Source organism: Coregonus clupeaformis, chromosome 21 (genome assembly GCF_020615455.1).
Source record: "Coregonus clupeaformis isolate EN_2021a chromosome 21, ASM2061545v1, whole genome shotgun sequence".
NCBI lineage: Eukaryota > Metazoa > Chordata > Actinopteri > Salmoniformes > Salmonidae > Coregonus > Coregonus clupeaformis.
In genome coordinates, this window is record NC_059212.1 from 26,655,678 (window position 1) to 26,671,480 (window position 15,803).

Genomic DNA, 15,803 nt, shown 5'->3' on the forward strand with positions numbered 1-15,803 from the left:
TTCCTTAGAAGTTGTATTTGCTCAGATAAGTATGGTTCGATGTATGACACACACGTAATAACATGTCTGGAAGGCTTCCGGTCGTACCTACTGATAACTGCTGTTACTAAGTGCTGATTCAACGCTCTTACCCCAAAAAGAGAGCAGACATTCTGGAGATCAAATGTGACTTTACCCTTTGTCGTAGAGCATGGCGCTTGCAACGCCAGGGTTGTGGGTTCGATTCCCACGGGGGGCCAGTATGAAAAAAATATGTACGCACTCACTAACTGTAAGTCGCTCTGGATAAGAGCGTCTGCTAAATGACTAAAATGTAAACACTATTTTTGGGAGATGCTTGTGTTTGAATTACACACATACAATTGTGTTCATTGAAACACAATAGTAAACTCCTCCTAAGAGACACTGTAGTTTCGTGAAACCACTTTTGGGTTGTTTATGTGATCAGTGACCAAACAGGAAGCTTTAGTGACCCTCTTGTTTACTTGGCAGAGCATTGTTTGTTTGTAAGACAACATCATTTATGCTGTTTTACTTTGAGTCTGCTAAAGAAACTTGCTCCATTTTTCTGTAAAAAATGTATGCATGCATGACTGTAAGTCACTGGCTTTGGATAAATGCGTCTGCTAAATGAGATATATTATAATATATTATAAAAGAGTTACAATGTATTTTCTGGGTGGTGTCAAGACAAGACAATGACACTGAGTAGGGCTCTGCGTAATATAGGTTTAATGTATTTATTCCTCTGTTAGACATTATTATAGAGGATAGGATGTGTTCTCGGAATGAGTGTGTGTGCATAGTTAAACGTGCATAGTTAAACGAGAACAATGACGATAAGCCTAGTGGCATATCCTCAAAAATGGCTTTCGTTTTTGAGATACCCGTACCCAAAGTATAACAAAGCACAACCATGTTTCCATATCTCTAAGTTCTCCCATATATGAAATGGATGGTTGTATAAAAATATTATACTGCAAAAGTGGTAAAATTAATAGATATTGTATCCCAAAATTGCATGCTCTGATATTGCAAAACTTTAAAAATACAAGTAGTCAGTTGTCTGCTCCACATACACAAACAAACAACATATCTTAATACATCTTGGAAATATAGACCTGTAAACACACAGATACAATAGTCAGAAATATCAACTCTAAATATTTATGATGAACGTAAACTTCACTTTTCGGTTGCTGTTAAATAGACAATTTGCTCTCATTCAGTGCTGTATGGTCCTGCCTGACAAAAATGCATACAGTTACACATGTTTTTTGATCTTGTGGCTATTGTAATCAGCTCTAAGGCAAGTGGGCTCAGACACTGAAAACAGTCACTAAATTTGACCCCAAATACAATATGATGTCCAAAATACAATATGGCTGCCACATTACCATTAAATGGTGATTTAATCACCTGTATATGTACACGTTTTAAATTAGAGACATTTTTCAGATGTGTGTATTGTACTTTTGACCTGTACTCAATACTATTTTTGTGTACTTCAACTATGTTAGGAATCCAATATGCCCACCATATACACTTGAACACCTTTGTCTGGATATATAAAAAGGCAGCAGACTGCTTGGCATGGCAACGCCAAGTATTCCAAGTCACAAGCCTCTTTGAAGATCAATGAGGCAATTGGGAGGCTCAAACGAAAGGAAAGAGAATCCAACCCTGGACTCTGACACCCTCTCCCTACCTTTACAACTTGCGCCTCCAGGATTGGGCTCTTAAGTCACCTCCTTATCATTTAGAAGTGAGCTTTGATTCATTTCTAGCTTTGATTCATTTCTGCCATAATCCAACATTACCCTCTGATCGGCTCACTGCATTTTTGATGTACATTGGGATGTTCTGGTGCACTCTTATCCTGTTTTGGCTCAGCTGGCACATTGCTAAATCATGTCCACCATCCTGGCTGTCTGCCCTGGAGTTGCCGTATATGTTGACTTGGTGACAGTTATGGTGCATGGGGAAGATGCAACCACACATGACAAGTGCATAAGGCAGGTGTTTACTATAATGAACCAACACAACCTGACACACATTGACAAGAAATGGGCCTCCATATTTCATAGGAATTGCATTTCTCCAATGTCAATGCCATCTTGAATCTTCCAGAAATGTCCTTGATAGGCCCACTCCAGCATTAGTCATCCCCTCAGGCAGTTACTAGAGACACAGAGACACCATGGAACTGGACTACCACATGTCAGGAGGCAATTCAACAGCCAAAATGCCGTCTGGAAATTGCTGCCGTGCATTGTCCTCATTTGCACCTATTTGGCTACCAACCATGGCTTGCCAGCCCATGTGACACCTGAACTGGTCTCGCATGTGAAGAATGAGCTTTCGTGTTGGAGTGACTCATGCATTGGTCTTGGAAACTGTAGTAATCCTAACATCCCTACAAGGACATATGCCATTTATGGCAAACAAGAGGCGCCTTAGGATGGTAAAACTTACTGCATGTAATCATTTATGGTGACTGGGGATTGACTGTGAGATAGTGGTCTTTGTGCACCATGCTTGATCAGCTCCACCTCCTCTGCAACCCTTTTAATTGTCCATCAAAGCCCAGGTATCATCTTCAAATGTACACTGCTCAAAAAAATAAAGGGAACACTTAAACAACACAATGTAACTCCAAGTCAATCACACTTCTGTGAAATCAAACTGTCCACTTAGGAAGCAACACTGATTGACAATACATTTCACATGCTGTTGTGCAAATGGAATAGACAACAGGTGGAAATTATAGGCAATTAGCAAGACACCCCCAATAAAGGACTGGTTTTGCAAGTGGTGACCACAGACCACTTCTCAGTTCCTATGCTTCCTGGCTGATGTTTTGGTCACTTTTGAATGCTGGCGGTGCTTTCACTCTAGTGGTAGCATGAGACGGAGTCTACAACCCACACAAGTGGCTCAGGTAGTGCAGCTCATCCAGGATGGCACATCAATGCGAGCTGTGGCAAGAAGGTTTGCTGTGTCTGTCAACGTAGTGTCCAGAGCATGGAGGCGCTACCAGGAGACAGGCCAGTACATCAGGAGACGTAGAGGAGGTCATAGGAGGGCAACAACCCAGCAGCAGGACTGCTACCTCCGCCTTTGTGCAAGGAGGAGCAGGAGGAGCACTGCCAGAGCCCTGCAAAATGACTTCCAGCAGGCCACAAATGTGCATGTGTCTGCTCAAACGGTCAGAAACAGACTCCATGAGGGTGGTATGAGGGCCCGACGTCCACAGGTGGGGGTTGTGCTTACAGCCCAACACCGCGCAGGACGTTTGGCATTTGCCAGAGAACACCAAGATTGGCAAATTCGCCACTGGCGCCCTGTGCTCTTCACAGATGAAAGCAGGTTCACACTGAGCACGTGACAGACGTGACAGAGTCTGGAGACGCCGTGGAGAACGTTCTGCTGCCTGCAACATCCTCCAGCATGACCGGTTTGGCGGTGGGTCAGTCATGGTGTTGGGTGGTATTTCTTTGGGGGGCCGCACAGCCCTCCATGTGCTCGCCAGAGGTAGCCTGACTGCCATTAGGTACCGAGATGAGATCCTCAGACCCCTTGTGAGACCATATGCTGGTGCGGCTGGCCCTGGGTTCCTCCTAATGCAAGACAATGCTAGACCTCATGTGGCTGGAGTGTGTCAGCAGTTCCTGCAAGAGGAAGGCATTGATGCTATAGACTGGCCCGCCCATTCCCCAGACCTGAATCCAATTGAGCACATCTGGGACATCATGTCTCGCTCCATCCACCAACGCCACGTTGCACCACAGACTGTCCAGGAGTTGGTGGATGCTTTAGTCCAGGTCTGGGAGGAGATCCCTCAGGAGACCATCCGCCACCTCATCAGGAGCATGCCCAGGCGTTGTAGGGAGGTCATACAGGCACGTGGAGGCCACACACACTACTGAGCCTCATTTTGACTTGTTTTAAGGACATTACATCAAAGTTGGATCAGCCTGTAGTGTGGTTTTCCACTTTAATTTTGAGGGTGACTCCAAATCCAGACCTCCATGGGTTGATACATTTGATTTCCATTGATAATTTTTGTGTGGTTTTGTTGTCAGCACATTCAACTATATAAAGAAAAAAGTATTTAATAAGATTATTTAATTCATTCAGATCGAGGATGTGTTATTTTAGTGTTCCCTTTATTTTTTTTAGCAGTGTATATGTGTGTGGAGCTGTGCTATGTCCCTCACAACCAATGCTTCTTAATCATAGTCTATGACCTAGCTACACTCTAACTAACTTCTAAGTAACCAGAGGTCACCCTCACAGGTTCTGTCACTCTCCAGCTGGGCGTGCCCAAGTCCGTAATCAATGCCAACCACCCACAGTTAATATTGGCCAAATTATCATCCTACCGGACATCCAAAGGAATTTGACCTGAAGGACTTTTTCCTACATTCAACATAATAAACTCCACCACAGGCTAATTAGGCGTTGGAAAGATCTAAAGGCAAGTCTGTTTGTGACAGCCCTTTCACAGACTTTCCTTCACAACCAGACAACCAACCATTCCACCACTGGAGTATCCCCAGCATCATTCAGGCTGGGATAACATTCCAGAGTTAATGGGTCTCTTTGGTATGCAAGCTGCATCTGTTGACTGCCTATACTGAACTGTAGAAATGGAAACTGATCACCCCACAGCTCATTATTCTGCACTGTTAGAGTTAAGTGGGTGTGTCACAATATCTACAGTGTAAATGTAACCACTTTTGCAGTAAAATATTTTTATTGGAGACAAACCCATTTATGGGAGACCTTAGAGATATGTTAAAACATGATTGTGTTTTGTTATACCTCGGGTAGGGGTATCTAAAAATGTTGGGGGCCTTGCCACTAACCTAGATCTGCACACATTTAGACATTGTGTCATCAATTTATGACTGCACAGTTGCTGTTGTACATACTTGAGCCCCCCAGTGGCTAAATAACACTCACATGAAGCAACAGGGATCTCTCCCCCAAATCATCAGCCACCAATCTAGTACCTCCTAATTACCATCCCATAATTAATACATGTTTAACTTAATCAGTGCTAATGTATGAGTCATACATTATAATTAAATTAAATGAGTAAATTATCAATGGATAAGTAATGATAAATGAATCTAGGTTCCAATTAAGCTGTAAATGAAAGACATTGCATTAACACAGAATGATAGTACTTTGTATTCTAATCAGTGTATTTGATAATGTTAGGATAATGTTATTGTGCAGCCAAATAATTTTAAAAATGCCCAATCAGGATTTCTGTACTTTGTGTTTAGGTCCTCAGTTCCAGTGCACAAGTTATGTTATTAATTATGTTAAAAACATATGTTGTCTAAACCAGGGAGCAATTTCAGGTCACACAGAGTGCAGCAAACCCACTAAAAGAGAGAAGCACTAGTATGACATATTTTAGTAGGCCTGCCCTATCAAGTGGGAAGTGTGGTTCTAAAGCACAATCTCAGAAACATTCCGGAACAACCTCTTCCCTGTTTTGGGTTTTGGGTCAGCCTTACATTCTGTGCTGTCTTTGCTGTGTAATGGTGGCAGGATAAAGCCTAGCTCAATGCCTCATAGCTCTATGGGGGTGATAGCACTTACTCATGGTGGCTTTCTCAGGAAACCTCAACCTAACCATGCAAGTCTTCGCACATGGTATATCTACCTGCAACAACTGAACTCTACAGGAACTGAGTAGCGCTGTTAATTTATTTTATTTGATAATGTATGCCCTAATCAACTGTATGTGTGAGAAACTGAGTGACGATGCTCTTGATTTGTTGCCATTGATTTGGGGAGGCCATGCAAAGCGTTTTATACAACACTGCCCTCCAGTGTTCAATGTGGAAATTACACAGGCCACATGAGAAAGAGACAAGACTGGGTAGATGGGGCAAATCCTAACTTCCATTTAAATCTCATTTATATTTAGGGCTGGATTTAATCTATATCGCAGAAGTATTGCGGAATATCGCTGTTATAGCTCATTAGGAAATTACCTTCACATTTTAACGTGGATTTTTCGCGATACAGATTGAATCCAGAACTAACTGGGGATTTCCACTATCAGCTTTAAATCGTATAACCACGCTAGCTCTGCCCTCATGTGGGTGCTAGCAAACTAACAAGCATGCTAGGTACTGTTAGGTATCAACAGCCAATGCAGTAGAGGCTGGAAGCTAAAGTGATTGGTCAATGGCAGAGTATTTGCATAAAGTTCAGCTTTCCCCAACTTTGGCCCTGTTCACGCCCCAGCCCACTTCGCATCCCTCTATTGAAAATGAATTGCTTCCGATGTTTCATCGTCCCCTGTCGTCTACTATGGAAACCCACTGTAAGTATACGTTAGACTTCAATGGAAGTTAGGATTTGCCCCTTATCTCTGAACTGAACCCACTTGAAAGAATTAATCTTATTCAAACATTTATTTGATCAAATTCTTTGGAATGTAGTAGTCATTGATCAGAGTCAGAAACAACATAGCCAGATGGGTCTTGAAGCTGACCAGGGAGTCAAATGGCACCATATTACCTACATAGTGCACTACTTTTGACCAGAACCCTATGGGCCCTGACCAAAGGTAGTGCACTGTATAGGGAAGGGGGACATTTGGGACGGAGTCCAAGTATAGAAACATAATTACTTCAGTCATTAAGGCCTTAACTGCTTAATTATTTTTTCTTTTTCTTTTTTTTTTTTATATCTGGGATGGCAAATTACATAAGCAGTATAAGAAAAAAAAACATTGTAGAAAAAAATGGCACAGACATTTGTGACAGTACAAAAACACAAGGTGATATAGCATACCAACTAAATAAAAACATTACGTAAGTAAAGAGACGTGTATAGCTTTTTCCATAATGAAAAACATCTCCATAATTGTACATTTCAGAATTATATCATGTAATCTGAAACCATATAAAATAGTTATCTGTAACACTGTCTTATCCTTCTCTCGCTTTCTCGCTCTCTTTTTTCACAAATCGTTATCATAAACAACACAAAGATCTTTTAAATAAACATTGTTTTCACGTCTAGTGCTGCAGCATCCTTTCCTATTGAAGAGGACCACACCAAAACATTAGGCCAAAACATTACATTTTTGAGTGGTGGAACCATGGAAACAGGAATGACTCATTCTAATTCTAATCATTCTAATCCTATGGAATGTGGAATACCATTAAGAACTCAAAGCAGAACCTTGAAACATCTGTCTAACTAGCTTCCCTGAATGAAGAAAACATGACAGAGACTAAACATAGAAGCTCAAATAGACCCCGGCCGAAGGAATAAACAGTATAGCTACATCACATCCATTGATTGAACCTTAGATCCATGTTTTCGCCATTTCATACAGTACTTTGTTTTGCATGAACTCTTTACGTTAGCGTTCAAAACAGACAAAATGAGAGCACATAGGATGTAAGCTAGAGTGCATGAAAACAGCATGACAGAAGAGTCTCTTTCATTCTATCAAGGTCCATCATTCCACCATAGACATGTAGGGCCAGTTTCCCAGAACCCAGATTAAGCCATGTCCAGGACTAAAAAGCATTCTCAAAGAGATTCTTAATCTGTGTCTGGGAAACTGTCCCGTACTGTCCCAAGTATTGTCATAGCAGTGTCATAAAAATGTTTTCGTAGCGATGCTTCACCATTTTGTTGTCTGGTTACATCCCAAATGCCACACTAATCCCTATATAGTGCACTACTTTTGACCAGAGCCCATAGGGTTCTGGTCAAAAGTAGTGCACTCTAGGGAATAGGGTGCCATTTCAGACACAGCCGATGGGCTCTTCACTCTCTTCTTGTTAGTCCTTTGTAGCGAATCATTATACTCTATTAATAAGACCCAATGCTGATGATCATGGCTGGCTCTGAACATAACCATTGGCCATAATAACACATTCCTTTTCCAGGCAGCATTGTGAGAGCACCAATGGAACATAACACAAAATACCCATTAAATACATGATGACAGCCAGATAACATCACCTATGATACAGAAAGCACAAAGAAAGGATACTACCGCATTTTGTATTTTTTTTAAATATAAAAGGCCGCTCAAATATATTAAAACCTATGTACAATAAGTTGGATGTGTCATGTGCTATGAAGGGATGGCATGGAGTCTACCAGCCGATGCCTATGTACTGCTATGACGATCAGAACAGAATCAGACTCTACCAGTGGATGCCTACTTACTGCTATGATCAGAGCAGAATCAGACTCTACCAGCCAATGCCTACGGACTCTTATGATCAGAACAGAATCAGACTCTTCAAGCCGATGCCTACAAACTGCTATGATCAGAACAGAATCAGACTCTACCAGCCGATGCTTATGCACAATTATGTACAGAACAGAATCAGACTCTACCAGCGGATGCCTATGTACTACTATGATCAGAACAGAATCAGTAGAGAAAATGCAACACAAACTTTCAAAAAGGCACTGTCGGAACTAGACACAGGTCTAGGGCCAGGGCAAGCACCCCTCTGGATACACACACACACACACACACACGCAAGCACATACTCACACACACACAAAATGCACAAATCGATGCAGACATACAAACAGAAACATAACATAGCCAGCTGAATAGCCAGCCACACATCAGGATAGTGAATCAAAGTTATGCTCTTTCTTTCTGTGAAACAGTATTGACTTCAGAAGAAAAATGAAATATAATATATTTTCAGAACAAAAAGAACAAAAACATGATAAATACTTTCATCTTAATTGGTCTCAACACCAGCATCTGATTACATACAAACAAAGCATGTCACAAAACATCCAAAAACAAAATAATAATTTTTGCTGTACACATTTTCTTTATACACAGTGCCCCCTACTGGTAAATTCCTTTCACTGCAGCTCCTGAGAATATCATGACTCAGTCACAACCTCCTACCATCTCTATGGCTGACTGCGTCCCAAATGGCACCCTATCCCCTACATAGTGCACTACAGGGCACCCTATCCCCTACATTGTGCACTATATATGGAATATGGTGCCATTTGGGTCACAACCCTCCGTCCAGTGGTCTAGTTCCTCCAGCTATGAGGCTGCTTGTGTTCCCTTCCCTCAGAGGAAGCTCACGCCTTTAGCTTACGCCTCTGAGTAGCTGTTCTGTGCATTCAGCTTGCTGTCCTTCTTTAGCTTGACTCCGTCCACCAGCTCAAAGTTATAGTTCTCCAGAGCCGACAAGTTCCTGCTGTCGGACATGTGGCCGTGTGAGCAGGCACAGTAGAGGACGACGCCGCAGATAGCCCCCAGGAAGACCCCCAGAGCGCTCATAGCGATGATGGTGATGAGGATGGGGTCCAGGGTTTTCAGCATGTTGCCTGGGTCACCCAGCTCGCTGTTCTCCACTACCTCTGGGTAGTACGGGTCTATTGCTGAAATAGAGACAGAAAAAAGCTACTTTAGTGGCAGTCTAACAGTTCCTGCCGCTGCCTTCAGAAAGCACATGTATATATTTTTTTAGTCATTTAGCAGACGCTCTTATCCAGAGCGACTTACAGATTAGTGAGTGTATACATTTCTATTTTTTTTATACTGGCCCCCCGTGGGAATCAAACCCACAACCCTGGCGTTGCAAACGCAATGCTCTACCAACTGAGCTACACGGGACTACAGTGTATGTATGACAGTGCTGGTGTCAGATTGAATCTGGCCCACGCACCTCCTTCCTTTCCTGTCTCTCTTCACTTTATAAGGATGGAAAGATCCTTAAAAAAAGTATTAACAGCTGGATACATATAGGCATAGCATGGGTTAGACGTTAGGAGGCTCGTCACCCACCAGCTTAAAAAATATATTACAACCACCAATGAGCACTGAGGTAGTGTACTTACGGTATATGCAGATCTCTGTTGGCTGGGACGTAGGAGCCTCTGGTATATCTGGATCTAAAGGGGAAAAAACAACACCCATCCAAAATGGCCACGTTATTTGAGTTGTTACACATCTTAAGCGGGATCAGAAGTGTAATAAAATACCAAAACCAGAGAGCAAAGAGGGTTGCAAAATTCTGGTAACTTTCCCAGATTTCTCAGTTTTTCCAGAAATCCTGGTTGGAGGAATCCGTACTTCCTGCTTATTTCCTACTTATTCCCTCCTGATTGCAGGAATCTTCCAACCAGGCTGTGCAGCCCTAGCAAAGAGTCATAGTCCAGGGCAGTGACACTTACCCTTACACTCCTCTGGTGTGAGTCCATCCAGGATCTTGATACTGTCCAGCGCGATATGTCCTGTGCTCCTGTCTCCCACTCCCTCAATCACCACCTAGCAACAACAACACAAACATACAGGTGAAATACTGCTATATAGTGCATTACTTCTGACTAGGGCCCATATAGTGCTTTACTTTTGACCATAGGGCTTTGGTCAGAAGTAGTGCACTACAAGGGGAATGGGGTGCCATTTGGAACCTAACCTAGGTCTAACAGGTCTAGCCTAGTGCTTTACCTTATAGGGTGTGCTAGAGTGGGGCACCAGCACTCGTCCCTCCCTCCATCGGCTGCCCTGGTGTCCACTGACGGTCCAGAGCAGTGCCTCAGCCCGTCCCTCCTCTGTCTCCCTCCTCTGTTTGATGTGCAGGGTGCCAGCGTGCTCCCCGAGCATGTGGTACCAGAAGGACACACACAGGTCTGTGTCCGGGGCGGTGACGGGCAGGCTGGTTAGGCGTGCCACCCTCTCCTCCATCCTCTCCTCCTCTGCCTCCTCCTCCTTCCTTTCAGTCTCAGCAGCCAGCTGCATGTAGATGAAATTCCCTGAACCTCCTTTAGAGGGCAGTAAGAGACAAGCTAAGAGACAAGCAAAGTAGCTATTTGCTGAGTCCATGTTCATTGTGATAGTCCATATTTACTACAGTAATATCATCGTGTGGTGTGTGTGTATGAATTCTCTGTCCTCTCACCTGTGTGACCTAGGTTGGGTCCTTTGTGGACTGTAGGAGCCCCACTGGTCTGAATCATCCACTCAGGACCAGCATCCGTCTCCAGTGTCCAGCCGCAGAACGATGGGTTGTCTGCCCAGCCAAAGTCACACGCAAACCATAGGTACTCTGGAAAATAGGTCAACCATGTAAGTAACCACGGTTGTTTGCTCTGGCAAAGTGTAACTATAATTGACACAATGCTACACAACGTGAATAGAGAGTGAGGTAAGGAAGTAACAATGTGTAATTTCCAATTTCCCTCTAACAAATAAAATGTCTGAAAATACTTTTGAACAGCTGAAGAAAGCACAGCATTTTCTTCAGGAAAATTACAATTTCTTACAGTAACTTGAAGGCACTCAAACTTAGATAAAGTATTTCATATTAAACAAGATACAGATCCACAGATCCAACACGTGTTTAGCACCAGGAGAAGGAGGAGTGAAGGGACCTTCCAGAGAGAAGGGAGGAGTGAAGGGACCTTCCAGGGAGAAGGGAGGAGTGAATGGACCTTCCAGAGAGAAGGGAGGAGTGCCACCAGAACAGAACAGTAATTAAGACTAAACCATTTCCAGAATGTACGATATGAGAAAGCTGTTTTCCATCCCCTCTATGCCAGCTCCAAATGGGCCCCTATTCCCTATATAGTGCACTAATTTTGATCAGAGCCCTATGGGCCATGGTCAAAAGTAGTGCACTATAAAGGGAATAGTGGGCTATTTGGGACAAAACATAACATGGCAGCAGTGGTTAATCACACCATCCAAATTAATGCTACAGCTATGAATAAAAATAATGTTTATATTTTTAGATCAGCTTTAATATTACAGATAAATTGTGGCTTCTATCAATCTTTTGTCTGCATAATTTCCAATGAACCATACATTTTTTGGGGTCAATTATTTTAAATATACAGTAGCAGGCAAGTTTGGACACACCTACTCATTCAAGGGTTATTCTTTATTTTTACTATGGTCTACATTGTGGCGGCAGGTAGCTTAGTGGTTAAGAGCGTAGTGCCAGTAACCGAAAGGTTGCTGGTTCTAATCCCCGAGCTGACTAGGTGAGAAAGCTGTCGATGTGACCTTGAGCAAGGCACTTAACCCTAATTGCTCCTGTAAGTCGCTCTGGATAAGAGCGTCTGCTAAAATGTAATTGTAGAATAATAGTGAAGATATCAAAACTATGAAATAACACATATGGAATCATGTAGCAACCAAAAAAGTATTAAACAAATCAAAAATATATTTGAGATTCTCCAAATGGCCACCCTTTGCCTTGATGCATTCTCTCAAGCAGCTTCATGAGGTAGTCACCTGGAATGCATTTCAATTAACAGGTGTGCCTTGTGGAATTTCTTTCCTTCTTAATGCATTTTAGCCAATCAATTGTGTTTTGACATGGTAGGAGGGGTATACAGAAGATAGCCCTATTTGGTAAAATACCAAATCCATATTATGGCAAGAACAGCTCAAATAAGCAAAGAGAAACGACAGTCCATCATTACTTTAAGACATGAAGGTCAGACACATCTCAACATCAACTGTTCAGAGGGGACTGTGTGAATCAGACCTTCATGGTTGAATTGCTGCAAAGAAACCACTACTAAAGGACACCATTAAGAAGAAGAGACCTGCTTGGGCCAAGAAACACGAGCAATGGACATTAGACCGGTGGAAATGTGTCCTTTGGTCTGGAGTCCAAATTTGAGATTTTTGGTTCCAACCGCCATGTCTTTGTGAGACGCGGTGTGGGTAAATGGATGATCTCCGCATGTGTAGTTCCCACCATAAAGCATGGAGGAGGAGGTGTTATGGTGTGGGGGTGCTTTGCTGGTGACAATGTCTGTGATTTATTTAGAATTCAAGGCACACTTAACCAGCATGGCTACCACAGCATTCTGCAGCGATACGCCATCCCATCTGGTTTGGGCTTAGTGGAACTATCATTTGTTTTTCAACAGGACAATGACCCAACACACCTCCAGGCTGTGTAAGGGCTATTTTACCAAGAAGGAGAGTGATGGAGTGCTAAAGGACACCAATAATAAGAAGAGACCTGCTTGGGCCAAGAATCACGAGCAATGGACATTCAACCGGTGGAAATGTGTCCTTTGGTCTTATGAGTCCAAATTTGAGATTTTTGGTTCCAACAGCCTCCAGGCTGTGTAAGGGCTATTTTACCAAGAAGCAGAGTGATGGAGTGCTGCATCAGATGACCTGGCCTCCACAATCCCCCGACCTTCACCCAATTGAGATGGTTTGGGATGAGTCGGACGGCAGAGTGAAGGAAAAGCAGCCAACAAGTGCTCAGCATATGTGGGAACTCCTTCAAGACTTTTGGAAAAGCATTCCAGGTGAAGCTGGTTGAGAGAATGCCAAGAGTGTGCAAAGCTGTCATCAAGGCAAAGGGTGGCTACTTTGAAGAATCTAAAATACTTTTTGATTTGTTTAACAATTGTTGGGTTACTATATGTGTTATTTCATAGTTTTGATGTCTTCACTATTATTTTACAATGTAGAAAATAGTAAAAGTAAAGAAAAACCCTGGAATGAGTAGGTGTGTCCAAACTTTTGACGGGTACTGTATATATTTAAAACATATATATTTTCCTTATTTATTATTTTCCCCTAACCCTACCACCCCTTCCCTAATTGGAGTAAACTAATGGACAAGAATACTTAGGCTTACATACTATATACATTTTATCTTTCTTTTTTTCTTTTTTCTTTTTACAAAGAATGTTTGTTTTGTTGTCAGACGTTGTTGCAGTAGTCAGAGAACAAACTGTTGTTGTGCCCTCTGGTTGTTGTCATATGACTCTTTTACTCAGTTAATTGAGACCCAAGTCTCCTTTTTCTGTTTCTGCAGTTATGTTTTTCCATCTCAAAGCCAAACACCGGTTGTGTTCCAAATGGCACCCTATTTATTTTAGAGTGCACTACTTTTGACCAGGGTCCAGTACTGGTCAAAAGCACAAATAGATCTGGCAACATCTCTGTAGTTTGGATGACATCAATTATATAGTCAAATCTACCATCCTGTTCTGTATTTAATGTCAAAATCCAACCATGATTATCTGCCTCATTTGCTCTATAGAGAGACAAAAAAAGAGCGACAGAGAGAGGGATGGATGGATGGATGAATGGGTGGATGGAGTAAATGAGGCCGTAGTTTATGGACGTTCTCACCTGGTACGCGGTCTCCCTCCATGATAGGGTCTGCCACTGTGGTGTCACCTGTCAGACACAGATGGGCACAGTCAGGGGGGTTCATGGATCAGAGGGTGGGTCAAATCCCCAGTCAGGTATACAAACACAATTGATGGATAGATAGATTAGATATATTAGCTAGATATTTGTTTATTTGGATCCCCATTAGCTTTTGCAGAAGCAGGAGCTATTCTTCCTAGGGTCCACAAAAACCTCAAAACATGAATACACAAGGACAGTAACACAACTTTAAAATAGAACAATATACAAACATACAACCTCTAGGGTAGGGAAGAGGAGAGAGAGAAAGAAAGATATGTGTTAAGGATGGATAGATAGAGAAAGGATGGGTGTGAGAAGGAGAGTGGGATGAAGAGAGAGAGTAAGGGAGGCTGGTGGTCAGCACCTGTTGTGTCGTAGTCCTCCCCTCCTCCTGTTCCTGTTCCACTGTGACAGCTGGCCTGCTCGTCGTCACACTCCTCTGACGTCGGGGCGGGCGTGGTCACAGACGCGGTCATGGTGGCAGCGAATGTGGTTACAGCAAACGTGATCGCTACAGGCGTGGTCGGTGGGAGAGTTGTGGGCTCTGGAGAGGGAAAGAGAGAGAAAGGAGAGAGTGAGGGGGTGGAGAGAGAGAGAGAGATAAGAATCCTTCAGGGAAATGATACCTCTGCTGTTTGGTTGTAGTAAGCAGCCAGTTTACAGGTCAACCTTTGTGATTGGATTAGGGGATATGGAGGTTTGTTTGATTTTAGATGATAATGACTCTGACATGGTGAAACCAAGCAGGCTTCCAGGGCACATGGTCAGTAACAAGATCGATACAGATAGTCCGAGTGTGGAGAGCCTGGTAGCTGCAGAGGGGTTGGAATCAAGGTGTGAAGGAGAATTGGGAATATAATTAGAGTAGATTGCTCATAGTGGATTTCCCGATGCGCCCCTGTGAGTGTGAGTGCTTGTTCCCTAGTGAGTGTGTGTGCGGAAGCTCTCATGCGCTCTCTTTGATGTGGAGATCATATTGATTTGAGACAAAAGGAGCCACCACACTTTTTTCTCTCCTCTCCTCTCCTCTCCTCTCCTCTCCTCTCCTCTCCTCTCCTCTCCTCTCCTCTCCTCTCCTCTCCTCTCCTCTCCTCTCCTCTCCACTACTTCACCATCTGGCCTGTACTAATGGATCCTCATCTCCCTACTACTAACCCTAACCCTACTAGGGTAACCAGATACCCCATACCAGACCTAGATATCCCCAACCCTCAGTCACTCACTCTATCACTGTCCAACCCCCACTCCCACTCTCACCTCACCCCCACCTCAGCCCCACTCCCACCTCGCCGTCGCACTGTGACTGGTCCTCCCCCCTCCAGCCCAGAGTCAGAGCAGCCTGCCCTGGCACGCGTCAGCCTTTCATGTCTTTCATGTCCTAACCCTCCCACATAACACATAACACACTGACTGACAGGTAGGGTACACAGTGTCATCAAGCAGAAAAGTCTACATAACTACTCCCCCTATTGCCCAAGGCTTGTCACTCACGCAGGTCTCAGGCCTGTAGTTAGGAGTAGGTGAGGCCACTATGATTGATCTCCAACTCTAGACCCTGTCACAGGGGTCCTTTAATCCTAAT

At 43.3% G+C, this 15,803-nt stretch overlaps 1 protein-coding gene across 1 annotated transcript in view; it reads right to left on the bottom strand.

Moving 5' to 3' along the window:
* Positions 1–6,428: 6,428 nt before the first annotated feature.
* Positions 6,429–15,803, bottom strand: part of LOC121535160 (neuropilin-1a) — a 48,289-nt gene continuing 38,914 nt past the window's right edge. The window contains exons 12-18 of the mRNA XM_041841939.2: positions 14,586–14,765; positions 14,159–14,206; positions 10,947–11,093; positions 10,496–10,809; positions 10,219–10,312; positions 9,883–9,936; positions 6,429–9,423 (exon numbers count right to left, since the gene is read on the bottom strand). Of these exons, the coding sequence (XP_041697873.2) occupies positions 9,134–9,423; positions 9,883–9,936; positions 10,219–10,312; positions 10,496–10,809; positions 10,947–11,093; positions 14,159–14,206; positions 14,586–14,765 (1,127 nt within the window). The 3' untranslated portion in view covers positions 6,429–9,133. The remainder of the gene's footprint in view (positions 9,424–9,882; positions 9,937–10,218; positions 10,313–10,495; positions 10,810–10,946; positions 11,094–14,158; positions 14,207–14,585; positions 14,766–15,803) is intronic.